Genomic DNA, 27,511 nt, shown 5'->3' with positions numbered 1-27,511 from the left:
GGTTCGAGACTCCGAGGTCGCCAGCTTGAGCGTGGGCTCATCTGGCTTGAGCAAAAGCTCACCAGCTTGGACCCAGGGTCGCTGGCTCCAGCAAGGGTTTACTCAGTCTGCTGAAGGCCCGCAGTCAAGGCACATATGAGAAAGCAATCAATGAACAACTAAGAAGTCGCAACGCGCAATGAAAAACTGATGATTGATGCTTCTCATCTGTCTCCATTCCTGTCTGTCTGTCCCTGTCTATCCCTCTGACTCCCTCTTTGTCTCTATAAAAAAATAAATAAATAAAAATTAAAAAAAAATAGACTCACACTGTTTATTTGAATTTTAGTATCAGAATCAAGATCAAGAAAATCTTAGCACTTGGAAGTAATGGGTGAATTAATTTCAATGGGAAAACAAACAACAATAGAGGAAGGGGGTTAAACAGTTAATTGCATAAGAAGAGGAAGGGGGAGTCCACAGCAGCTCATTTGGGCAAGTCCGGAGTGACCTATAATGTGGGGAGGTGAGCACAAGCACAGGGAGCTCCGGTTGTGGTGCTGGGAGCACTGAGTTGATTCAGATGGAGGGGGAAGATGTTCTATGTCTCCTCCATGCTGATTGCATGGTCTTAGAGCCCATCCTGACTCCTCTTCAAATGGGTCCATCTACTGAGGAAGGCAACTGGGATGGCAGAGTTTTGAAAATCCAGAATATAAGAGGAATGGTGGAAGGAACTAGACACGTTTAACTGTTAATACATGGACAGTGTGGAGACACCAAGCTGCATGGGAGAGGGCATGTGGCTTAGAGTCAGATTAACTTGAGTTCAAATTCTGGTTACATGGCTGTTATGTAACTAGAAAAAGTTCACAGAACTTCTTTGGGCTATTCTCATCAGGAAATTGTGACCACACACACACACACACACACACACACACACACACACACACATTCTGTAATTGACTTGACTTTCTAAGCTCCCTGGACTTGACTTTACCTGATTTCACCAAAGCTTCCCACACCACAGTTCCATCTTCCTTGTTTTTCATGTGCAGCCTGATCCTTGTCCTCAAACAGCTAATGCATATCTCACAGAAGAGCTGGGGTTCATGAGGGCTCCGATAGCAGAGCTCCAGTTCCTGTAGAAAGTCATGTGAGAAGCCACCATTCATCCTGAAAGTGAGGTCTCTCCCCACCTGACACCTTCTAGGCCCTGCTCAGCCCCATGGGGACCCTTGGATGATCTGCACTGAAATTAATTGCCACTTCACGCACTGCTCTTTTCCTCGTTTCCCATAAATCCTGACTCAGAAGGAGGAGGAAACCGTGGGGTGCCCATGGTTGAGATAGGACTTACTTATAATGTAGTGCTCACACATCCTAATCCAGATCCTCCGCCCCCCTTCTGAACCAGATTGTTCTTCCTCTACCTCCCCCATTTTGACCTCAAATCCTCATTTCTCCCGCCAAAGCCTGTCTTCTCAATGGGTCCTACGCTTGACCCACTTTCCATCAAGAAAATTTATATTCATCCCCTTTCCTAAATCACACTCAAGACAACTCTTTTTTTTTTTTTTTTTTTTTTACTGTAAGACTGCACGGAGAGTTTTATTACCACCCCAGTGCTTACACCATCATTTTAAGAGATGTTAAGAAGGATGTAAACATTACCCTGAATCTGATGGCAGTAACAACAGAAGTGTTCACGTTAACGTCAGAGCCACTATTAGGACTATACCATCGACACTCCATTTTTTTTATTATTTTTTTGTATTTTTGTATTTTTCTGAAGCTGGAAACGGGGAGGCAGTCAGACAGACTCCCGCAAGCGCCCGACCAAGATCCACCCAGCATGCCCATCCGGGGCATTGCTCTGTTGCAACCAGAGCCACTCTAGCGCCTGAGGCAGAGGCCATAGAGCCATCCCCAGTGCCCAGGCAAACTTTGCTCCAATGGAGCCTTGGCTGTGGGAGGGGAAGAGAGAGACAGCGAGGAAGGAGAGGGGGAGGGGTGGAGAAGCAGATGGGTGCTTCTCCTGTGTGCCCTGGCTGGGAATCGAACCCGGGACTCCTGCATGCCAGGCCAACGCTCTACCACTGGGCCAACCAGCCAGGGCCTCGACACCCCATTTGAGCTTAGGCTCCCAGGGGCACTATCTTTGTCATCTGAAAGCACAGCTCAGGGAAGATCCTCAGAGCGGCACAGCCACCACCTTAATCCGTTCTCAGGAATTGGCTCCAAATGGAGAAATCAAGTCAGGTCACATCCCACATCCTGGAAGCATGAGAGGAGGCGAGGCCATGTCAGCAGCACTGCGATTTGCTCTCTGCTCTCAGGGTCTCCTGTTCCAGTTTAATTTTGTCCACATCATTGTCTTCACTAGGAAAGCTCTGGTGGTTCACAAGAATGTTCTCCATTAGGAACTGGGCTGCTTCTTCTATGTTTATGTTATCCTTGGCAGAGGTTTCAAACCATCCAGTGCAGCCATGTTCCTTGCAGAACTGGTCCATCTGGGAAGGATTCTGGCCACCGTCCTTTTTCTGGTCACATTTATTAGCTAAGAGAACAGCAGGAATAGGGCCACCGCTTGGAAAATGGATTTTACTGTTCAGATCACTCTCCCATTTTAAGACTGCCTCAAACGTGGAACCTCTCGATATATCAAAGACTACAAAAGCACCGACAGCTTCTGTATAGTAGACATGGGTCATGTTGCCAAACCGCTCCTGCCCCGCGATGTCCCACAGCTGCAGGCGCACCAGCGTCCTGCTGTCCCAGTTGAGGACCTTGAGCGCGAAGTCCACCCCGATGGTGGCCCGGTAGTGCTGGAAGAAGAGCTGGTGCACGTAGTGCTTGATGATGCTGGTCTTGCCCACGCTGAGCTCGCCGATGACCAGCACTTTGAAGAGGTGCTCGCGGCGGTGGCGGCCGCTCCCCGGCCCGGGTTTCCTGCCCCGCCGCCCGCCATGCGCGCCCCCGGCCCCGCTCCAGCCGGCAGGTGCTCTCTCTCGAGCTCCAGCCCCGCGCCTGGTCCCCGCCGGCCGTTGATACTTCCCCGAGACCGCGCCCGCCACCAAGACAACTCTTGATTCCCAGCTATCTTCCAAACATGTTCCCTCCCCAGTTTCCCTACACTCAGTCAATGAGACTACCACCCACTGAGCACACACATTCCAGGTTTAGACATCTTTCTTAACTCCTACCTTTCTCTTTCATATTCTAAATCCTAAAGGCTCTACCTCCAATACATACCCTGCATCCATCAACTTATCTTTATCTCCTCTGCTACCTCCTTAGTCAAGCTTCATCAGCTTCTGCCTATACTATTGCAATAGCCCTTTGACTTGACTTTGTTTTCACTTTTTCTTCTTTTGAGAGAGAGCAAGAGTGAGAGCACAAGAGAGACAGAGAAACATTAACTTGTTGCTGCACCTAGTTGTACACCCATTGATTGCTTCTCATATGTGCCCTGACTGGGGTTTGAACTGGCAACCCTGGGACCGAGCTAGTGACCTTGGGATCAAGCCAGTGACCTTGGTTCTCTGGATGACGCTCTATCCACTGCTTAACTTCTTATCATCCATTCTTATCCAGCAGCCAGAAGTATCTATAAGAAACTAAATCAGGTCTTGTATTACCAAGTAAGAGCCTCTAGTCTAAGGCATTGTTATTGTACTTAGAAAAAAATTCAAACTCCATATCAGGGTAACAAGGTCATTGGGCTCTAGGAAATCTGTGCGTCTTGTGTGACTCCCATCTACCTCCTCTTTGTTACCACACTGACCTCCATTTTTGTCATGTGGAGGGATAAAGGGTGGTTGCTCCTCTATGCCTCTGTACCTGTAGTGCTCTGACACAAATGTCCACCTCCCAAATCCTTCTTTTCACTCAGGTCTCAGCTCAAATGTCACTGACTGTAGACTTCTCCCCTGACACCCAGTGTAAAGTAGCCCAAGTCACTCTCTTAAATGACCTAGTTGTGTTTTCTTCATGGAACTTCATGGTTCCTGGTCTATTTCTTTATATATATAGGTCTCATCCCACTAGGACGTCATCTTCCCAAGGGCAGGACCTTGTCTGTCTTGTTCAACGAACTATCCCTATTTAAGACAGCAAATAGCTGATACTGGGTAAATGCTTGTTAAATGACTGAATCATGTTTCCCATCCCTGTTAAAAACTGACATAGGCAAACTAATGCTATTGTTCTTGGATTCATGTTTTCCTGTGAAAAAATATACATCACATCCTCCTAACTACTGTACATCCATTCCTTCTGTTGTCATCACTTAAGGTAGTTTGAAGACTCATCTGACAATGGAGGGGAAAAGAATTGACCTTGGTTCAACAAAAGAATGCCATTCAGTGGAAACTTAAACCTTAAGCAGCAAAATCTGGGTGAGGGTGAGCATGGATGAACGTCTAGTGGCCTTTGGTGGAAAGGGGAGACTGAGAAAGAACAAAAGATAGCCCCTGATGTCTAGGAACTGAAGTGATGCTCACAGCTAGCCCTCAGTGTGATTACAAACATGGCTGAGGCTGCCATCTTGGCCATGTTGAGCTCCTGTTGGACACACACAGTCTTAGAATGTCCCTTATGGACAGGTTACCATGCAACCCACACAATGCCAAATATAATCCTACCCCACTAAACTGCTGACTGCTATGTAAGAAATTATGGCTTTATGCTTGCTATGTCTGCCCTCCCCAGAGATAAATTTGCTGAGGTTCCTAATCAGAATTGCTATGCCTTCTGACAAGACCAGATCTAGACCAAATATCCATTTCCTTGGATCTTCCTTCAAATTACCCAAACAAGTTTGACATCCTGAAACAGGTTCTTTCTGAGGCCCTTGTCCTGTGAGGCCCACAGTCCCCATGGTGTGTGTTCTCTGGCTGCAGTGAGTAATGACTTCAGTGCATTCAGCTACAGATGTTGCTGCTGGATTTGCCTGCAGAGCATCAACACCCTATAGCCCAACTATTCTCAGTGTCCCTAAGTGCACCCCATTGCTGTTCCTGTCCTGAATGTGACCCTGTCTCCCGCTAGTTACCTTTCTCCAAACTTTTTTTTTTAATTTTTTTTTTGTTTGTTTTTTTACAGAGACAGAGCGAGAGTCAGAGAGAGGGAGAGATAGATACAGACAGGAACACAGAGAGATGAGAAGAATCAATCATCAGCTCTTCGTTGTGGCACTTTAGTTGTTCATTGATTGCTTTCTCATATGTGCCTTGACCCTGGGGGGCTACAGCAGACCTTGGGTCCAACCAAGCTGGTGAGCTTTGCTCAAACCAGATGAGCCCACGCTAAAGCTGGCGACCTCCGGGTCTTGAACCTGGGTCCTCCACATCCCAGTCCGATGCTCTATCCACTGCGCCACCACCTGGTCAGGCTCTCCCAACTTTTGAAGCATTCCTGCTCATCCCTAATATCACATACTGTCTGCCCAATCCCAATTCACACTGTCCCTATGACAGCTCCAAGACCTACCCCATAGCTATTGTCAAGCATGACCTCTGACTCCAAGGAATGGGGAACATCTGAGCTGCTCACCTCAGGGATTATTTCCATCTTCTGTGAACCAGACACAGTGTATCGGGAGCCCATGCAAAGTGGGGTCAGCGGCGGTGGCTTGGGTATTCGCACAAACTTGAACTTCTTTTCTTCATCATCTATGGCCTAGGGAGCATACAGAACATGGTCAGGAAGGATGGTGTCTGGGTCTGGCTCAGGGACTCCACCCTACAGAGTCTGATCTGAGCAAAGTAGGGTGATGCTTCCACACGTTTATGTATATGGAAGGAGCTATACCCTCCATGGGATATTGAGCCTGTGGTTACCTGTACCATTTCTCCCCTCGACTGCTCCACAGAAAGCCTCAGGGTTTGCCTCTGCCACATTCAAGGTTGGATTTGGGCAAGACTAGGGGAGAGGTAAGAATGGAAGAACAGAGACAGCTTTTGGCATGGGACACTGTCATTGTTCTGAATCCTGGAAAGGGGTTGATGAGTGATGAATGATGCATCCAGTAATGAGTTATGGAGCAGTGAACCCAGCTGGGGAAGGCCTTAGGGACCCAGGAAACCAGTCCTGCTGAGCAGGGACAGGATTATTCATCTACTTCAAATTTTCTGTTTTTAAGAGCCCATCCTTATGCCCAGTTGACCCTGGCTGCATGTCATGTCTCTTTCAGACTACTTTTTTTTTTTTTTGTATTTTTCTGAAGCTGGAAATGGGGAGGCAGTCAGACAGACTCCTGTGTGCGTCTGACCGGGATCCACCCGGCACGCTCACCAGGGGGTGATGCTCTCCCCATGTGGGGCGTCGCTCTGTTGCAACCAGAGCCATTCTAGTGCCTGAGGCAGAGGCCATGGAGCCATCCTCAGCGCCGGGGCCAACTTTGCTCCAATGGAGCCTTGGCTGCAGGAGAGACACAGAGAGAAAGGAGAGGGGGAGGTGTGGAGAAGCCGATGGGTGCTTCTCCTGTGTGCCCTGGCCGGGAATCGAACCTGGAACTCTCACACACCAGGCCGATGCTCAACCACTGAGCCAACCGGCCAGGGCCACTTTCAGACCACTTTTGCCTGGCCTTTCTGGCTCTTGGTGCTACCTTGCGAATGGAACAGTCATTGGGAATCAGGTAGAGGTGGAAGGTGACTTCCTTGTCATGAAGGTGATGGTAGAGCAACACATTGGAGGTGATGGGAATGCGCAGGGCAGCATGGATTATTCTCAGCAGAACTCCCATGGGGGAGAAGCTGGGTTTCTCCAGAACTATGTAATGTGGCTCCACCCTGTTTGGCTTCTCCAGGAGTAACCCCTCCTCTTTAATGTGAGCCACTTGGAACAAGGAGACATCCACATGTTTCCCTGAAAAAAAAGGAATTTGAGAAACAAGATTTAGTGCTCTCAGTCTTGGCAGGGGCAGTGTGGTTCTCAGAGAGGCTCAGTGCCCTCTCAGGGGGATCCAGGTAAAAGAGCTAGAATGACTGGGCCTGGGTTTTATTGGAGCTGCTGGCAATAGGTTCTCTGCAGTGGGAGCACTGAAGGAAGCCCCTCAATCCAAACCTACACACAGCTCCTAGTCCTGGATCCAGGAGAGATATTGATCTCATAGATACCTGTGCTGGTGTGCATTCTGTAACAGTGAAGTCCATTGAGTAATGCTTGCAGGCCTGACTCTTGGCAGGGAGAGAACCAAAAAGAGGGAGAGTGGAAGATGGAGTGACTGAGGGTAGGGTACATTTTAAAGTGTTTGGTCACCCCACCACTCAGTCTTCATTTTTGGAAGAAACTCCTTCTCCATCACTGTGTGGGTCTTGGCAGGACACAAGCTAGATCTTTCATTTGGGAACCTTATTCTTCCATGAAGTGATGACACAGCTGTGTGACCAAGACTTGATCCAGTGGATGCTTCTAACCAGGACCTTGATCTAGGGGTGGCGAAGCGCAAATGAAAAGACAGCGATTCCTTTGGCAGCAGCAGCAGCAATGAATTTTCAAGAGCTCAGCAGTCTCCATGGCAGGAGGCTTCTGTAGTGGTCGTGTCTGCGGTAGTGGTCTCTCATATTTTTCTTCTTTGGACCTTGGCTGTGCTTTTGGTTCTCAACAGTATGTGGTTACTTTTCTTTTTTCTTGTTAGAACTTGTTGCATAATAGTTTCTTGTCTATGAGCTATTCAATAATATTCTAATCCATTCTTTTTCCACCCAAATCAGCCTAAATTGGTTTCTTTCATTGCAGTCGAGAACCCTGATCAGTGCAGCAGGTGTGGATGCTGTCACCACAAGAGAGAACTTGAAGGATGAAGTCTGGTAATGGGAGACACTGGACTAGAAGTCAGGAGTTCTGGCTCCATGCCTGTGTTGCCTGGCAACAGTGCAGGAGGTTTCTGGGCCACAGAGGGACATCCAACAAGCTGACAGGCCCTCCATCTGCATGGGCACCAATCAGTACATAGTTGACAGATTTACTACCAAAAGGGGCTGTGAAACCTGCTACTTACCGTATTTTTTGCTCCATAAGATGCATTTCCCCCCCCCCCCAAAAGTGGAGGGGAAAATGCTCGTGCATCTTATGGAGCGAAAAATATGGTATTTTATTAAATATATTACACATCATTTGGTTCAAAATATTTTTTTCCAACTTTCCTCCTTAAAATCCTAGAAGTGTCTTATGATCAGGTATGTCTTTTGGAGCAAAAAATACGGTAAGTGTCCTCATTTATTATTATTATTTGCATGAAAAATAGCATCACAGTGGAATACACCAGCTGACAAAATGTAGAGTATTTACATCTAATCTCACCAAGCAGGACAACTACCATTACCATCGTTGCCTTTTCCATTAGTCTTTCTGTTCAGCAACATCTTTTCATGGTTCCATTATAGGCCACGTGTCTTCGTCTCCTGCCTTTCCACAGTAGTGTAAATTGTTGCAAGCATCTGCAGACTGTTCTGATGACCGCAGCATGTGATCCCGGCTGGCGGATGAAGCATCCAGTGGCTCACTGCTCCCTCCTTGTTTCAGCGTTGAGGTTACTCCACCTGGTCGCCATGATAGATAGTACTGCAACACACATGTTTGTCAGAGAACTTTTCTATTTCCCTTGGGTTGTTACCTTGGAATTGATAAGTCCCCAGGGATAAGAAGAGTGTGTGAAAGGATGTGAACATTTCTATGACTTGCCATGTTTTGCCAAATTGCTTCTCCAACAGGTGGTGCATTTTGCACTGCTTTGGTGATACTAAGTGGATATTGTCACCTTGCTCTCCACAGCCCTGAACTGCCCTCACTTGTCAGATGGGACAACTGAAACCTGTGGAGAAGTGCTTTTTATCAAGGTCATGAGCCAGCCGCAGCCCTAGGGTGAGATCATTGCACTCAGACCGTAGGTCACGGCACTTACACTCTGTGTCATGCTAATTTGGCAGAATCCTGGAAAGTGCTGTGTATGTCCAACTCACCTTGCTAGGGCGACAAACTGTCCTGGCTTGCCTCAGACTGAGAGGGCTAACAACTATGTAGGACCACACCAATGAAGGTTAAAAAGCAAGTGGTGCCCAATTCCTAAATGAGGCACTGAGGTCATCATTTCCAGAACAAGCAGCAGGTTCAGCCCAGATAGCAGGCAACAGGGATTCCTGGAGGGGGCTTGGTTTCCTGGCTGGGCCCAGCACAGTGAGCTACGAGGAGACTTCGTATACTTTTTCTCTTGCACTTTGTACAGTATCCCAAGGGAAACGTCGTGTCTGGTTACAGGGTGAGGTCCAGAATGGGCCTGTAGAAAGCTGGTGGACATGGACTTGGGCAGGCCTGGGTGGGGGTGGGTGTGGGTGTAGATCTCCTCCTGGCGGTAATACACCTGGGTTAGAATCCCAACCCTGGTCAAGCATCTTCATCTCTCGGAGGTTTGGTTTCCTCATAGGTATAATGGGGGAAACCATAGTACCTAACTCACTATGTCATTCTGATAATCAAGATAACATGAATATATATGGAGCTGCCTTGCATGATATCAGGAACAGACTGCTGTATAATTGTCAGAGTTGTAATTATTAATCATGTCTCAGGAGCCCTCAAAGGAAAGTGCTACTACTTGGCGAATCCACTCTTGTCCAGATGTGGCCTTCAATCTCCAAATTTCAGATTTGATTCCTGTGTGCTTAGACGGTTTCCCCTTCCTTTGGCAAATCTCATTTCCCCGGTCCACCAGAAGGGGGTAGGAGACTGACCAGGAAATGGCTAGGGTGTCCTTGTCACAGGGAGGGAACAGCTCACTCACCCCTGAGACAGTGGTGTGACTGTGGTGCTGTGAGCAAGAGCTAAGGCACATTATGTCCTCTCGGCCCCATTGTTGCATTCCGCCTCCAGGCTATAAACATATGAGGTTCTCCTTCCTGGAATAGACTTGTGTAGAGCAGAGAATGGCAATGTAGCCCTGAGAATCCCAGGCCAAGGGTAGACCAAGTTCTCTCACTGCTGTGCAGAGTTGAACTTATTGACAGCACTGGCCAAGCCCGTCTCCCTGACACAGCACTTGGAGATTCCCTGGGTCTAGGTTTCCCTTTGTAGAAGGGGCAGGTTATTGTTGTGGTGGCTTTACTTATTATCACTCTATAGCTGGTCTGGTGGGAAGCAGTAACCCATCCTAGCTCACTGTCCGAGTCCTCAGTACCTTCTTTTCAACTTCGCCATGTCAATGGGTCTCTATAGTACCTGAACAACCTCACAACTCCCTCTACACCATTTACTCCTAACTCTTTTCTGGTTAATTGACCCTAGTTACCATGTCCCTCCAGCCAGGCGCCCCTGGACCCCTGAGACTTTCCCCTCGGGCCTGGCCTCCGTTTCTCCTGTGTCTGTGCTATCCTTCTGATGTGCAGCTTATTTACCAAACTTTGTGGTCTCAACAAACAAGCCTCCTCTGGGTCTGGGCAGTTCTTTGCTTTTTTAGTTTTCTCATTCTACTTTTTTCTTTACTAGTTTGTAAATTATTCTAACATACATATATATTTTTTGACTGAGAATCCCAATATTTTATTATGTGCACTGACTGTTTAAAGTAAATTAATGCCTGTACCTAGAGGTGATGATACTAAATATATTTAACTGCTGAAATGGCACTATAAATTTATATCAATCTATACGGCCGTGCACTTCTTAATTATGGGTAGATCCTCTTGGAAATGTATCTTTTGGCAGTTTCATCATTGTGCAAACATCATAGAGTGCACATATAGAAACCTAGATGCTTTATCCTACCACACACTTAGGCTATAAGGAATATCTCCATCGTATATGTGGTCTGACAATGACCAAACCATCTTATGTGGGCATGAATGTAAATGATACACTAAAAATATATCTGCCTTACCTAACCAGGTGGTGGCACAGTGGACAGAGTGTCAGACTAGGACACAGAGGACCCAGGTTTGAAACCCGAGGTTGCCAGCTTGAGTGCAGGCTCATCTGGCTTGAGCGTAGACTCACCAGTTTGAGTGCAGGGTTACTGGCTTCAGTGTGGGATCATAGACATGACCCCATGGTCACTGGCTTGAGCCCAAAGGTTGCTGGCTTGAAGCCCAAGGTCGCTGGCTTGAGCAAGGGGTCACTAGCTCTGCTGTAGCCCCCTGGTCAAGGCACATATGAGAAAGCAGTCAATGAACAACTAAGGTGCCATAACAAAGAATTGAGGCTTCTCATCTCTCTCCCTTCCTGTCTGTCTGTCCCTATCTGTCCCTCCCTCTCTGTCTCTGTAAAAAAAAAAAAAAATTTGCCTTTATTATCTAAGTAAACAATATATATCATAAAAGTTCTTACAGCTGATATAACAAACTGTTTATTAAATCATTCTATCATAATTAAATAATGTTCCTGTCAAGTCATGATTTGACATGTGGAACCCCATGAGGTTCTTCTAACTTTCTCAGTAATTTGACAGACATTAGGTCTCTGGCAGCCAGCATTGCTGGGTGGGTGTCTCATGCTGCTCAAGCCTGGATTGGAAAGCTGTGCCTCAGCCCCTGCCGACAACACTGCTCCTTGCTGCCCAATTGACTTAGACCTGCTGCGAACCCTGGGTGCTGTGGACAGATGCTGCCTCGGCCGCCCCATCCCTGCCTGCCCATATGCAGGCCCCATTACCTGCCTCCGTGGCCAACACTGGATGATGTTACTTACGGTCTCAAAAAATGGAGAATTTCTCTTCCTGATCAGTACAGAAGTATTTCAACATTTTAATGAGGATGACAGTAGTACGGCAGCCTTCATCCCCTGGTGAACTACACACACTAAGACCTTCAATTCTTTAGTACTCTACTTGCTACTGTTGTTGGTATTTTAGTTCTTTGTAAAATCCCCACACATCAGACATTATTACTGTTGTTTTACCGTCATTGGCTTATTAGATTTTCCCAGATTTCCTAAAAAATTATCATTATTGAGGAGCCCACATTCTATCAAGGGAAACTTTAAGTAATTCAGGCAAAAAGAATTGTAATGTTGGGGGACAAAATGTTTCAAAAATATATATACCCAAAGCACTGTAAAACGAGATAAAAAGACAGCATTTTTCTTAGTCTGTCTAAGGAAGCCACGAGCTCCTCCCTCAAGACACTGCCATTTGAAGCCATTTTGGGCTCATTCCTACCACTATCATCTTCCACACTTCCCCTTGCTTACCTTGGAGGTCTATAAAGTGAGGAAGGTACACAGCTGCCACAGCTCTCGGTTCAGCCTTGATGTCAAAAAGAGGCCCCGCCACCATCCAGCTCTGCTGTGGGACAATTTGGTCCATAAACTCATCCCAAGAACAGAATTCAATCTCAACAGTCACTGGTTTTCTCACCACCAAGTGGAGACCTGTGTTGGGCCAGTGGTAGGATCCAGCCACCGGGAAGTGAACTCTGGGGAGAACATGGAGTAGTAGGCACTAAACTGATTACTCTACACAAACAAACCGAGTACCTACTGGATGCCCAACCCCATGCAGGGCACTGCATATGTAGTAGAGTGTCTGCAAGCTTAGATATCACAGTCAGAGGGATTTGAGTTTGAGTCCTGTCCCCTCTGCTCTCTACCATGGATCCCTGAGCAAGTCATTGAACCTCCCTAACATCAGTTCTTATTTGTAAATAAAAGTAATAATAGCACCCATCTAATAGAATTGTAATAAGTGACCTAATATATGCTGATAGCTTAATACTTGCCTGGGGGTGGTTAGCTGTTTCTCTAATAACAATGAGAATGAGAATGAGAATAATATTAATAATAAAATAAGAAAATGTTATTGTTTTTAAAAGAGCTATATTTCAATAATTAATAACAATCTACATAGCAATATTACTGATAACCACTTCGAGCTTAAAACAACACTTAACAGGGATTTTACAGAAACTTTCTCAGGTTCTCCACTGGTAATGATTGAGTTCCTGGGATATCAGCCTTTGTGCGTATAACTGGGAGTAATATTATCTCCCAGTTGAGATCATGTCTGTGACAGTGAATGGCAGCATGTTATGTAAGAGATCAGGACTAAGATTATAGACATTTATTGCTTATGACTGGGAACCCTTTGAAGTAGGGCTGCAATATTCATCTCCTTGTTGCTGGTATGGTACTTTGCATGTAGTGGATATTAATAAAATAGGAACATGTTATGGAAAGATTTAAATGAAATTAATGAGACATAATAAACCAAATACAATGAGTAGACCTTGGATTCTGATTGGAACAAACCACCTGCAGGGACACATGTTAGACCACTGAACATTTTTATATACAGACTGCATATTACATGATATGCAAATAACTTTTTGTAAGTGTTGTTAGATATTGAAAGGGCCAAGCTCCCCCCCCCCCCACCATGGGAAAATGACTGGCAGTTGAATCCCTGCAAGTATATGAAGTCACCAAGAACAGAGTACTCTGGGAAACTGGATAAGCCCTCCGAGCCAGACATCCTTTTCTAACTGCAAGATGCCTCAGACAAACATCTATCTTAAAGCCCTTTTACAGCAGTAACTGCTTTCCCACACTTGCCCCTACAAAAGTAGTTCTATAAGCAGCATTAGGGGCTGACGGTTTTTTTGGCCTTAGCCCATCTACACCTAGATATATGATAGCAATAAACTTTGTTTTCTCATTCGGCCTTGTGCATGCTTCCTCTCGGCAGACCTAACAGCTATGATAATGGCACTGTGGTTTGGAAAAAAGGTCTTTATTTGTATTTTGTGAATGCATCATAATATATTTAAGGATAAGATTGCTTGATATCTTGGACTTAAAATACTCTAACAAAAGAGGTGGAAAGTGAATAGTTAAAACAAATCTGGTAAAATGGTGTTGAAACTGGGTAATGGGTAAAAGTTCTTTGGGCTCAATTTTTGTGTTGTTTGCAACTTTACATAATAAAACCACCGTTTCCATAATAGAAGCACCAACCCTGTATCTTAGCCCTGTCTCTGCTTGGTGGCTTGGCAGTGGATGGGGACCCAACATGCTATGAGTGAGATATTGAGTGTCCTTTGGGATTCATTGTGGGGATGGCAGGGTTGGGGAGGCCAGCCTGGCACAGCAGAGTCCCCTCACTCACTGGTATATACTCTTGTCTTCGTCAACCATCTCTGTAGCCACAGGCCCTGTGGGGCCCCAGAAGTCATTTTCAGTTCCTAGAGAGAAAGACAGACAGAAGGGTTCCACCTGTGCCATTTCATTGGGAATCTCCTTTGGACAGGCAGGGCAGTGGTCAGCTTCAGGTTCTCTTGTCTGGCCTCTTCCCTCTCTCTAGACTAGATCATGGAGGGGCCCATCCCAAGACTGGCCTGACTGGACCTTGGCAGGAAGGGTGTCTACAGCTGCTGTCCCTGCTCCCAGGCTGCCAGCCTGCTATCTCAACAGGCCCAACACGGTTGCCCCCTGACCCCACCCCTGCCCATCTCCTTCTTCCTACTGGTTCAGAGGTATTGCTATTTCAAACATCTACCAGAAAAGCAGCTAATGGAGAAATACAGCTCAAAGAAAGGATGGGAAGGGGTGGAGAGGGGATTCCCAGGCCTCCGAAGCCCAGTGTGGGCCTTGGGAGGCCAGGACCTGGATCAGAGTCTGAGGCATGCCAGAGGTGTTCTGCAGGGGCGCAGCCTCAGCCGGAGCCTGGGAGAGAGGAAAGCAGAGATCTTGCGAGGTCCTAGGTGTAGAAGTTCTCATATGGGGTGGGGCTCTTCTAGGTGGGAATTTTGCCTAACCCATTCCAGAGGAAAGGGGAGGAAGGGGATAACCTTCCACAGTCATCCTCTCCCATCCCAAGTCATGCTGCTCCCAGCCTGGCCCCTTCAAAGTACCTTTTGGTTTCTGCCATTTCAGTGGAGTCATGTCATCATCCATCTCTCCTTCATCTGGGTCCTTCTTAGGTATCATCCGACTTGGGTTCCTAGACACAGAGTTGTTCATTCTCCTTGAGATCTTAGAGGAAGCTGGGGCTGTCTACAGCACTTAAATTGAACTCATCTGAATTTGAACTTATGGCCTTCATCTGAGATTCTCCCATAGACCCTGTCCCTGTGAATGCCCCGCAGCCACCTAGCCCTCCATGCTGGAATTTTGGTGCAGTCCTGACTTCTCGCTCCTCTGAGAACCTACTGATCACATTGACACTGCCTCTAGAATAGCTCTCCTTGCTAGTTCTTCTCTCCTCCTCCACAGCTTCCACCCCAGGACAGGGCGGTTCTCTGGCGTGAACCACCTCTTCATCCTCCCCCTAAAGGCCCCCTGCTTCTTCTCTTGTCTCTCTGTAACCCATTGCTACATAGCAGCTGACCTTACATATGAACCTGACTCAGCACTTTGCTGCTGAAACCCTGAAATCACTCTCTATTACTTTTTGGGGTAGAATAAAAAATTCTTAACATGGCTCAAACCCTATTTGTGCTCCTGCCCTGACCCCCCACCCCCACCACACCCAAACCCACCTGGGCCCTCCCCCTGCTCACCCACTGCTAGTCCAATGCTTCTCAAAGGCCCATGCCTGAAGGCCTTGATAAAGCCCAGCTTACTGGGCTCACCCTGTAGATTCTGATTCAGCAGTTCTGGAGTAGGGCCTAAGATTTGCATTTTTAATGAGCTCTCTGGTGATGCTGACATTGATACTGCTGGTCCACATACCACACTTCGAGTAGCACTGCTCCTGGTACTTGGTCTCATTCTAGTCCCCTTTCTTATGGGTCATGTCCCTGGACTAGCTTCAAGGAATCAGCTCTGGGCCTGGGTTAGCTAGAGGGAGTTGTGTCTACTTGCTTACCTACTCTTGATGAGGAGTTGAGGCTTCTATGCCCTCAGGAGAAGCAATTTAGTCAGCTTATCATGCTGGGGGGTCTTGTATAAGTGGCGAACACAAAGGAGCTGAAATTAGGGCTTCTACCTCTGCCTAGATTGCTGTCTTCTAGGTCCATAAGGCCTCCCATGTTTCAGAACTCAGCTTAGGTCCTCTGGACATAGTCTAACAGGCCCATCAGTGCATTCCCCCTGGCCCCAGGCACAATGATCCAGGAGGAGGTAACCTGGGTCCGTGTCCCTGCTAAGTTAGCTCCAGGGAGTTGGCCCCTTGTCCATTACATGTAGCTAACACATGTGGGTCTGAGGGGGATGCTGTCTCCCCTCAGCATCTGTCTGTCTCCTGAGCCTAGGAGCCTTCTCTTTCCAAGGCAGGTGAGGCAGAGCAGTCAGAACCTGGGCACAGGTGCACTTTGCAGTCACAGCAGAAATGCACCAAAATGAAAGGACATGGAGACAGCAGCAGATTCCCAGAAGGAAGATGGACTCTCCTGTTCCTGGGGCTTGTCCCTCAGGTGGACTGTGTAAATAAGTGTTCATATGTATGGGGGTAAAGGGGGCCTAACTCCCCCTCCCCAACTCTCTCATCTTTGCTGCCCCCCCCCAGTGGTCATTGGTCTCCATGTTCCAAATCGCACCCATTCACTTGTCACTTTTTTTCATTTGTTGATCTTCTTACTCATTTAATGGAAGGCTTTAAGCAGAAGAGGGAAATGACTTTATTTGCACTAAACAAACCAACAAACAACCTCTATGTCTGCTATTCTTTCTTGGCTTCTTTCTGGTTCTGTTTGTGTCTCCAGCCTTGCCCCACCCCACTGCTGATCCACGTCTCCGGACCAGCCTCAAGGAGTCAGCCCTGGGCCTGGGTCAGCGAGGGATTCTGTGTCTCCCCCCTTACCTAGTGTTGATGAGACACCGACGTGCCTCCTTCTCTAAGGCCCTCAGCATCTCTCTCACCTTCTTACTCAGATGAGTCAGGTGCAGGCTGCAAACACAAAGGAAGCCTAATTATTTCGGGACCACACACAATCCTAAGGTCTCAAAATCATGGAATTTTCAACCTCCAGCAGGAACTTGTTAGGTTGGGTTCTGCCGCGAACCAGCGCAACTAGTAATTCCAGGTCCTGAGTAGAAACAGCGTGGAATTAAGAAAATAAATTTAAAGATAAAAAAGGATGGGCTTGGGAGGACTCCTTGCAATGCAAAAAACAGCTTGCAAAAAGCCAAGAGCTGACCTGCTTTATTTTATAGTCATATGCAAATAAGGAAGTCTTCGATACAAAGTCACACATCTCCAAGGCAACCCCCAAGAATTCTCCCAAGTGCAAAAACCCTCCACCCTGCATAACTGAAACCAACCAACATCAGAACAAACAAAGGGTGAGAGGAAGGGCATGTAAATTGCTTCTAGCAACTTAAGCAAGCAAGTGAAGTGGGGGGATGGGATGAAAACATTCTCAGCTTCATAGCCAATATGAAGGTGTGGGGTAAGAACTTAGTCTTTAGCAACTTAACCAAGCAAGTGAGGTGGGTGAAGGGTTGGGCAGATGGTCAGCTTAATGCCAGTTCCCCACACCTTTGTCCCCCAAAAATCTAAACCGCAAGGACCCTGTCGGCTTGCGGTCCCCGACAGGGTTCCGTGAAACCAAGTTCTGAGATGTAAAGTAGAAGGGTCTCGGGTGGGAAGGGGCCAGCCCCATGGAATGGAGTCCCTTGGCTGTGAAGGGTCAGAGTGGGCTCTGGGAGGATCCCCAGATAGAGTGATCAGCCCCTGCTCTCCAGTCTTCCTGCCGCTTTAGGTTTGAGGAAGGGGGACCGAGCAGAGGAAAGGCTGAGGGCTTGAGCTTTGCTGCTATTCTGGGAGCCAGCTGGAGCCTCAGCCGGGACCTCGGGGTCAGGGCATGGAGGTTCAGAGCCCTGTAAACTCTGAGTGTGAGTCAGGGACCAGCCAGGAGCTGCAGGAAGTTTCAGTCAGAAACAGCCTTGAACTTGTTTGCAGTCTGGGGAAGAGGAGGAAGGGGCTGAGAGGCAGCAATCTCAACAGTCACTGGTTTTCTCACCACCAAGTGAAGACCAGTTTTGGGCCAGTGGTAGGATCCAGCCACCGGGAAGTGAACTCTGGGGAGAACATGGAGTAGTAGGCACTAAACTGATTACTCTACACAAACAAACCGAGTACCTACTGGATGCCCAACCCCATGCAGGGCACTGCATATGTAGTAGAGTGTCTGCAAGCTTAGATATCACAGTCAGAGGGATTTGAGTTTGAGACCTGTCCCCTCTGCTCTCTACCATGGATCCCTGAGCAAGTCATTGAACCTCCCTAACATCAGTTCTTATTTGTAAATAAAAGTAATAATAGCACCCATCTAATAGAATTGTAATAAGTGACCTAATATATGCTGATAGCTTAATACTTGCCTGGGGGTGGTTAGCTGTTTCTCTAATAACAATGAGAATGAGAATGAGAATAATATTAATAATAAAATAAGAAAATGTTATTGTTTTTAAAAGAGCTATATTTCAATAATTAATAACAATCTACATAGCAATATTACTGATAACCAGTTGGAGCTTAAAACAACACTTAACAGCCTGACCTGTGGTGGCGCAGTGGATAAAGCGTCTACCTGGAACGCTGAGGTCGCCCGGTTCAAAACCCTGGGCTTGCCTGGTCAAGGCACATGTGGGAGTTGATGCTTCCTGCTCCTCCACCCTTCTTTCTCTCTCTCTGTCTCTCTTCTCTAAAATGAATAAATAAATAAATAATAAAATAAAAATTAAAAACAACAACAACACTTAACAGGGATTTTACAGAAACTTTCTCAGGTTCTCCACTGGTAATGATTGAGTTCCTGGGATATCAGCCTTTGTGCGTATAACTGGGAGTAATATTATCTCCCAGTTGAGATCATGTCTGTGACAGTGAATGGCAGCATGTTATGTAAGAGATCAGGACTAAGATTATAGACATTTATTGCTTATGACTGGGAACCCTTTGAAGTAGGGTTGCAATATTCATCTCCTTGTTGCTGGTATGGTACTTTGCATGTAGTGGATATTAATAAAATAGGAACATGTTATGGAAAAATTTAAATGAGATTAATGAGACATAACGAACCAAAAACAATGAGTAGACCTTGGATTCTGATTGGAACAAACCACCTGCAGGGACACATGTTAGACCACTGAACATTTTTTAATACAGACTGCATATTACATGATATGCAAATAACTTTTTGTAAGTGTTGTTAGATATTGAAAGGGCCAAGCTCCCCCCCCCCCCCACCATGGGAAAATGACTGGCAGTTGAATCCCTGCAAGTATATGAGGTCACCAAGAACAGAGTACTCTGGGAAACTGGATAAGCCCTCCGAGCCAGACATCCTTTTCTAACTGCAAGATGCCTCAGACAAACATCTATCTTAAAGCCCTTTTACAGCAGTAACTGCTTTCCCACACTTGCCCCTACAAAAGTAGTTCTATAAGCAGCATTAGGGGCTGACGGTTTTTTTGGCCTTAGCCCATCTACACCTAGATATATGATAGTAATAAACTTTGTTTTCTCATTCGGCCTTGTGCATGCTTCCTCTCGGCAGACCTAACAGCTATGATAATGGCACTGTGGTTTGGAAAAAAGGTCTTTATTTGTATTTTGTGAATGCATCATAATATATTTAAAGGTAAGATCGCTTGATATCTTGGACTTAAAATACTCTAACAAAAGAGGTGGAAAATGAATAGTTAAAACAAATTTGGTAAAATGGTGTTGAAGCTGGGTAATGGAGCCATTCTAGCTCCTGAGGTGGAGCCCATGGAGCCATCCTCAGCACCTGGCTGTGGGAGGGGAACAGATAGAAAGGAGAGGGGAAAAGGTGGCGAAGCAGATGGGCGCTTCTCCTGTATGCCCTGGCCGGGAATTGAACCCAGGACTTCCACACACCGGGCTGATGCTCTACTGCTGAACCAACCAGCCAGGGCCTCCTTACTCTTTTTTAGTGTTCATCTGCACAACAGCATATTCTAAATGCTGTTCATTTCATCCATAGGTGAAAAAAATTTGATGAACTATGCTTGTACTATTTGTTTATTCATTTTATAAAACTCATTTTACCTTTGATGCAATATTACATTTTAATTCCCTTATGTTTGTTACTTCAGTAAACAAGCATATAACATAAAGATAAAAAGTGCCAAACAACCAGAGGTGACAAGCCCAAAATTCCCTAGAGATATTATGAGCATTATTAATATTTTTTCATTAATATTTTAAAACTCTTTTTTTGTGACATGAGGGAGAGACAGAGAGAGGGACAGACAGACAAGAAGGGAGAGAGATGAGAAGCATCAGTTCTTCATTGCAGCATCTTAGTTGTTCATTGATTGCTTTCTCATATGTGCCTTGATGGGTAGGGTGTGGGCAATAGCAGAGTGAGTGACCCCTTGCTCAAGCCAGCAACCTTGTGCCTCAAGCCAGTGACCTTTGGGCTCAAGCCAGCAACCATGGAGTCATGTCTATGACCCCACGTTTAAGCTGGTAAGCCCACACTCAAGCCAGATGAGCCTGCATTCAAGCCGGTAACCTTGGGGTTTTGAACCTGGGTCCTCTGCATCCCAATCCGAGGCTATATTCACTGTGCCACCACCTGGTCAGGGTAAAACTTTTTCTTATAACATAATCTAGTTTTGTGTACCTCTTCTATTGTTCTTATTTAAGTATTAAATGTATGAAATAATAAAGTACCTTTTGGTATATCATTTTTTTTTTTACACTTAAAATGGTCATCAGGGCAGAGAACCGGTTGTTAAATTATTTTAATCTCGTCCCCATGTTTGAGCAAGGGCACTACATTTTCATCTTGTACTGGATCCTATGAATTATGTACTCGGTCCTGAGAGGGAAAAACAGGTTTTCTTTGGTAAGGAAGGAAAGTCTAGTTTAGAAAATACTGAGTTTGAGAAGCCTCTGAGACATCCTGGCAGAGGATGTTGGGTTTGGGTCCCAAGCTGAAGATGAATGCTTGGCAGGTACCAGCAGGGTGGGGGCCCAGGATATGATTGTGGGTAGGGCTCTGAATAAGGCAGAGGGCACTAAAATTGGGACCTGGTTACACTTCTCCTAGTTGGACGTCAGATAGACATGGTGTCAAATCTTGCTCTATCAGTTACTAGTTGAAGACTCAGGGCAGGTTTCTTTACCTTCAAGTTTACTGATCGGTAACATGAATTTGCTATGCTTATCTCACATGGTGGTTTTCAAGGTCAAAGAGAGAATATAGTCCATATGTTTGGAACAATGCTTACAGGATGCTGCTGCAGTGGGACCCGAGCCCCTTGGCTTCCTTCTTCCTCTCGTCCTGTTTCACACAGCCTCACGTCTGTTTTCAGGCAGCCCTTGTCTTTCCTTTCGTCCCAGAGGGGCCACGGCTCTTTTGTCCTGTGTTTTTGATTTTACATCCTCCCTGCCCTCTGACTTTGCTCTTCCTGGAATCCCCTCTTTCAGATCTCTAATTTCTCTCTCTCTCTCTCTCTCTCTCTCTCTTTACCAGTTCCTTGTGCTTTGCCTACATACTATGTTTATTTTACTTGTTCATAAAAAACAAACATCCAGAATCCTAGACTCTAGCATATTCGACTGATTTCCAGAGAAGCCCAATCATTAGTTAGGACTTTGCTTCAAGAACTTACACAGTCTTGCCTGACCAGGTGGTGGCGCAGTGGATAGAGCGTCGAACTGGGATATCGAGGACTCAGGTTCGAGACCCTGAGGTCGCCAGCTTGAACGCAGGCTCATCTGGCTTGAGCAAAAAGCTCACCAGCTTGGACCCAAGATCGCTGGCTCGAGCAAGGGGTCAATCAGTCTGCTGAGGGCCCGCGGTCAAGGCACATATGAGAAAGCAATCAATGAACAACTAAGGCATCACAACAAGAAACTGATGAATGATGCTTCTCATCTCTCTCTGTTCCTCTGTTCCTGTCTGTCTGTCCCTATCGCTCTCTCTGACTCTCTCTCTGTCTCTGTAAAAAACAAAAAAAACAAACAAAAAAAAACAAAAAAAAAACCTTACACAATCTTACACCCAAAGGCAGTAAATCTTTGAGTTCTTTCTTACAGAGTCAACTTTTCTAGTGGGAAAATAGTCACAGCTGCCTGATCCAGAGTTAGCATACTTGTGAAAATTTCCACTGAGCCAGCATGAATTGGATCCACACCTTTCTTCCCTCTCAGGCTTGCATCTTTACATTTCTCTTTAAAGTCTAAAGGTCCCCATGAGACTTGGACTCAGGGGAGCAGCAGGCAATGGACTAACCCTTGAACTTGTCACCAAGGTTTCCTTTTTCTCTGACTTTGCAGAACATTGCCTAAGTTCTCTCCTGTTGCTTTTTTTACCCTAAACCTTTCCTTAGTTTCACTGTCTCCAGATTATTTTATTTATTTATTTATTTAGTGTGTATGTGAAAGAGAGACAGGAAGGGAGACAGATAAGAAGCACCAACTCAGTTGTGGCACCTTAGTTGTTTATTGATTACTTTTTTTTTTTTTTGTATTTTTCTGAAGCTGGAAATGGGGAGAGACAGTCAGACAGACTCCTGCATGTGCCCAACCGGGATCCACCCGGCATGCCCACCAGGGGCAATGCTCTGCCCACCAGGGGGCGATGCTCTGCCCTCCGGGGCGTCCCTCTGCCCCGACCAGAGCCACTCTAGTGCCTGGGGCAGAGGCCAAGGAGCCATCCCCAGCGCCCGGGCCATCTTTGCTCCAATGGAGCCTTGGCTGCGGGAGGGGAAGAGAAAGACAGAGAGGAAGGAGGGGGGGGGTGGAGAAGCAAATGGGCACTTCTCCTATGTGCCCTGGCCGGGAATTGAACCCGGGTCCCCCGCACGCCAGGCCGACGCTCTACCGCTGAGCCAACCGGCCAGGGCTTTTTTTTTTTTTTTTTTTACAGAGACAGAGAGAAAGTCAGAGAGGGATAGACAGGGACAAACAGGAATGGAGAGATGAGAAGCATCAACCATTAGTTTTTCGATGAGCATTCCAACACCTTAGTTGTTCATTGATTGCTTTCTCATATGTGCCTTGACCATGGACCTTCAGCAGACCGAGTAACCCCTTGCTTGAACCAGTGACCTTAGGTCTAAGCTGGTGAGCTTTGCTCAAACCAGATGAGCCTGCGCTCAAGCTAGCGAGCTCAGGGTCTCGAACCTGGGTACTCCGCATCCCAGTCCGATGCTTTAACCACTGCGCCACCGCCTGGTCCAGCTTGATTACTTTCTTATATGTGCCTTGACCAGGGGGCTTCAGCCAAGCCAGTGACTGTGGGCTCAAGCTAGTGACCATGGGTTCATATCTGTGATCCCATGCTCAAGTCAGTGGCCCTGTACTCAAGCTGCTGAACCCATGCCAAGCTGGATGAGCCCACGCTCAAGCTGGTGACCTCAGGGTTTTGAACCTGGGTCCTTAGCATCCCAGGCCGATGCTCTATCAACTGCACCACTGCCTGGTCAGGCAAATTGTCCCCAGCTTTAATAAACATTCTCAAAATAAAAAAAATAAATTAAAATAAAAGCAGCCTAAACAATTGGAAATGGTAAAAGAACAATGAAGGCACTTAGTTTGTAAGAGAAATCAGGGATAAGTAACATAAGGTATTGGCATCAGGAGTAAAAGTTTTACCATCCTGCATTACAAACACGAAGGGAATGCAGTGGCTTGATGGGTCATTTCTAGCCTTAGTGTAACCATTACTTAAGTTTGTGAAGGAGGTTTAAAACATTTGGTTATGCAGACTACGGATAGTTTCACAATGAGATATAGTAGAAAAATTAGAATAACAATAAGCAAAACAATTTACAACTCGACTTTAAAATAGCACTGAGCCCATTTGGGAGCCAGCTGAAAATGTTTGACAATTTAAACCCAAAGCAGCCATTAAATCAGAAGCAAAAAACTGGAATGCTCCTTAAGGATCTTGGCAAGATGAAGGAGTTTGAATGTTTCTAATTGTACCTGGGAAGAAGTATTTCTATCAGTACAGCAGGAGGTATGGCATATGGCACAAACTGCATCTTCGTCTGTGAGCACATAATACAGGTCTTGACTGTTTTGTCAAGGACCACTCATGCTAAGGAGTCTAAAGATGTTTAGTGAGCTCTGATGGTCTTAGTGGCTGAGAAGGCTATTATGTTAACTGTTCTGGTTAGATTTTTGCATCATTGTCTAAATAAACAGTGGCAAGGACAGCCCTTGAACATACAGTTCTAAGGATGTGGCTGTTCCCATATGAATCTCAAAATTGTATGTGTTGCCATTGTAGAACTACCAAGACTGACCTACATCTGGGGAGAGTTAAAAGGAAGAGGACTGAGGGGACCCAGCAGCTTTCAGTAAAACCAGAGTCTTGCATACCTTTTATTGATGACATTCAACTTAAACAGCAGGATACGTCTTCTGTGTACATAAACTACTACTGAAAATTAGAAAAAGGGCTGTTTACATCCATAGAAGTAACAGAATCATACTCAAATTTACAAAGAGACACAGTAACCTGTGTACCTACAACTAGCAGTTTGTGAAATTGCACTGGTTAATAGAAAATATCTTTATGAACATAGTACAATATGTCACAAATTATACCAATTAAGCAAATAGCTCAAATTTATAAATGTCCGTGAGTTTCTGAGATTCCTCTTAGTGTAGACAGGCTTTCACCTAAGCAGTATACCCCCTCAGAAGAGAAGTTTATTTATTCATTTTTTTTTTTTTAGAGAGGAGAGGGAGAGACACAGAGAGAGAGAGAGAGAGAGAGAGAGAGAGGAGAGACAGAGAGAGAGAAGGGGGGAGGAGCTGGAAGCATCAACTCCCATATGTGCCTTGACCAGGCAAGCCCAGGGTTTCGAACTGGCGACCTCAGCATTTCCAGGTCGATGCTTTATCCACTGCGCCACCACAGGTCAGGCCCAGAAGAGAAGTTTAAATGTTCCTCCTCTTTCAGTACATCATCATACTCTCGGAAAGGAAACAATTCAACTTTCCTACCATTCTTACTCATTTTCATGAATTTTATATTAGTGTCATTATAGTGTTTAGGCTACAGTGGGTACTTCAAAAGATCCAATGAATTGAATTTCTAGATTCCAGAATATTTATGGTGTTATACAATAAGCTTTCTGGCAGAAAGCTTTGACTCTGGTTGAAAACATTTTCTGGATCCAACATCAAGGAGTTCAGACCAGCTGCCAATGAAGCCAGAGTATTCCCTTGTAGTCATATTACAGTTAAATTTTTTTAATCAAATTAAAATTTCTCAGTGAATAGGACCAGGTCTCCTTTCTTTTCTATAAATTCTATAGCACCTGCTAAAGTGTTATGGGCATGAGTACCATTTGGTGGGTGAGAGCTGGAAAAATATTTTTCTTTCTGCCTCAAAGAAAACACCTCCAGTAACATAATTTACAGAATCATTACAAATTATGTTAAATGATATCCAGACTGATATTTAAAATGTTGACTTATTCTCCATGACATATTTAAAATGCATTTCTATTTTAAACATTGGCATGCAGTAGCAGATAAATAACTCACAAAGAGAAGTGATCTTTAAAATACTGAACTCCATACAATGCAATTTGTCCTGAGAGAGAAGTAAAAAAAGTTACAGCCTAAGATATTTGGGAAAAGGGCTATATGCATTCTAAAATATTTATAAAAATTATGTACAATTTTTAGCCATTGATTTTTACTTCACCATGATGCTCTAAATCTCCTCAATGGAGATACAGGTCTTTCCACTTGAATAACTGATAAAATATTAATATAAGGTTTACCAATCCTTCTAATAAGATAAAAGGAATTATTTACATTTAAAATGATGTAACTTTTGTAAAACTAGCAGTTAATTCTACTAGGTCATACAAATTTGGCTTCATTGACTGATCAGAAACAAGGGAAAATACATATAGGTCCAAAACAACTCATGTACAAGGAAAATATGCTGTTACAATTTCTCCTTAATAACTAGTTATTTTCCCCTTAGGTGGTAGATGAAGTTAGTGGAAGGTCAACTTTAATGGTGTAGAACGGGAGCGTGCTTATTTGGATTGTTTCCAAACATAGTGACTTACAGAGTGAGTTTTTAAAATCAATTGTAAAGTTAGCAATGTTTAAGAAATTGCTTCCAGGAATTACTATGAGTTGTCAGTTTTATCAGACAGGCAGGCATGAGATGGCAATCCAACTTTCCGACAGGTTACCTAAAGAGGCTAAGGTTTAAAAATATTGTATCTTAATACTTCCAGACCAAGGTTTATTTTCCTTTTTTTTTTCTTTTTTATTTATTGATTTGAGAGAGAGAGAGAGGAACAATGATCTGTTCCTCTGTTCTGTATGTGCCCTGACTGGGAATCAACCAGTAATGTTTATGGTTGGATGACACTGTTATCAACTGAGCTATCCAGCCAGGGTGGGTCAAGGTATCTTATTTACAAGGGTTAATGTAAAAAACAAAAACAAAAACAGAACAAAACAGAAGATACTGCATATCCAAAAGTTAGTGATATGGAATAACTAAAATATACAGTCTAAAACACAGGGAAGGTGAACAGTTTGTCAGGAGAGGGTTAATTTGTTAAAATAACCAAACAATAAAAAAATTAATATAGCAACTATCGAATAGAGATAAAATGATGAGAGCAGGAGTGAACTGTCTGGCCTAGTCCCAGATCCTGGGAAAAGCCATTTGCTTTGAGTACCATCTGCTTGTTTGGAAGGTTACCTTCTCTGGATAACTTTAATTTGTGGTCTCCCTCAGGCTGCACTGGTCTATCAGGTGAATGAGATTCTCGTGTGGGAGCCTTTCTCAATGAAAAATATTAATTTGTAAATAATTAACTTTTAGCTTTGCAACTCAGGGATTAGCTAATAATACTTAGTATGGTTCCTATCAGTGAGGCTAGAGGGAGTCTTTGTGGAAATACTGTTTTGATGAACCATATCTCCAGGTTGTAAGCCATGATCTTCGATATTTTTGTCTCCTAAAAGTGCATTGTGGAAAGATTGTTCCAAGGTTGCATTAATTTCAAAAGATTTTCTAAGTTCTTTGCAGTCAGTTAGAAGGTCTCTTTAATCAGACAGTTTTGCATTCCCTGATCAGGTCTCATTGGTTTTCCAGTAATTATTTTAAAAGGAGACAATCAATATTTATCAAAAGGAAATGAACTTCAGTATGAGCAATACCAAAAAAAAAAAAAAAAAAAAAAAAAAAAGCTTTAGGCCAAGGCACATTAAAAGATGCAACAAGCCCTGGCCTGATAGCTCAGTTAGTTAGAGCATCATCCTGAAGTGCGAGGTTGACAGTTCAGTCACCAGTCAGGGCACATACAGGAACAGATAGATATTCCTGTTTCTTTCCCTCTTCCTCTCTCGCTAAAATCAATCAATAAAAATAAATAATTAAAAAAAAAGATGCAACAAGTTTCACCAACTGAAGTTTAACTGTCTCATCAGTTTTTTCTATAAGCCAGAGAACTGGGGATGAAAGTGTTCTAGAAATGCTACAATATCAGCCAAGTTCCACCTACCTGCTGTAGAATCTGTCCAGTAAAACGGGCTCCCTGATCATTATAGGGCTCTGTGAGGATTTTCCGAGCAGGAAAAATTCTTTCTAGAAATACTATGGTAAGTGTTGTGACTGTACCCCTT

At 45.0% G+C, this 27,511-nt stretch overlaps 1 protein-coding gene and 1 pseudogene across 1 annotated transcript in view; both read right to left on the bottom strand.

Moving 5' to 3' along the window:
- The window catches only part of NLRP1 (NLR family pyrin domain containing 1), a 36,495-nt gene that overhangs the window by 3,762 nt on the left and 5,222 nt on the right, over positions 1-27,511 (bottom strand). Inside the window, exons 2-8 of the mRNA XM_066262832.1 lie at positions 16,712-16,798; positions 14,823-14,911; positions 14,078-14,153; positions 12,166-12,389; positions 6,593-6,852; positions 5,536-5,661; positions 980-1,121 (exon numbers count right to left, since the gene is read on the bottom strand). Of these exons, the coding sequence (XP_066118929.1) occupies positions 980-1,121; positions 5,536-5,661; positions 6,593-6,852; positions 12,166-12,389; positions 14,078-14,153; positions 14,823-14,911; positions 16,712-16,761 (967 nt within the window). The 5' untranslated portion in view covers positions 16,762-16,798. The remainder of the gene's footprint in view (positions 1-979; positions 1,122-5,535; positions 5,662-6,592; positions 6,853-12,165; positions 12,390-14,077; positions 14,154-14,822; positions 14,912-16,711; positions 16,799-27,511) is intronic.
- On the bottom strand, positions 1,265-2,950 carry LOC136326610 (ras-related protein Rab-32 pseudogene; annotated as a pseudogene).

This window comes from Saccopteryx bilineata, chromosome 2 (genome assembly GCF_036850765.1).
Source record: "Saccopteryx bilineata isolate mSacBil1 chromosome 2, mSacBil1_pri_phased_curated, whole genome shotgun sequence".
In the NCBI taxonomy this organism is placed as follows: Eukaryota; Metazoa; Chordata; class Mammalia; order Chiroptera; family Emballonuridae; genus Saccopteryx; species Saccopteryx bilineata.
Note: the sequence above shows the minus strand (reverse complement) of the source record. Positions and strands in the feature narration are given on the sequence as shown.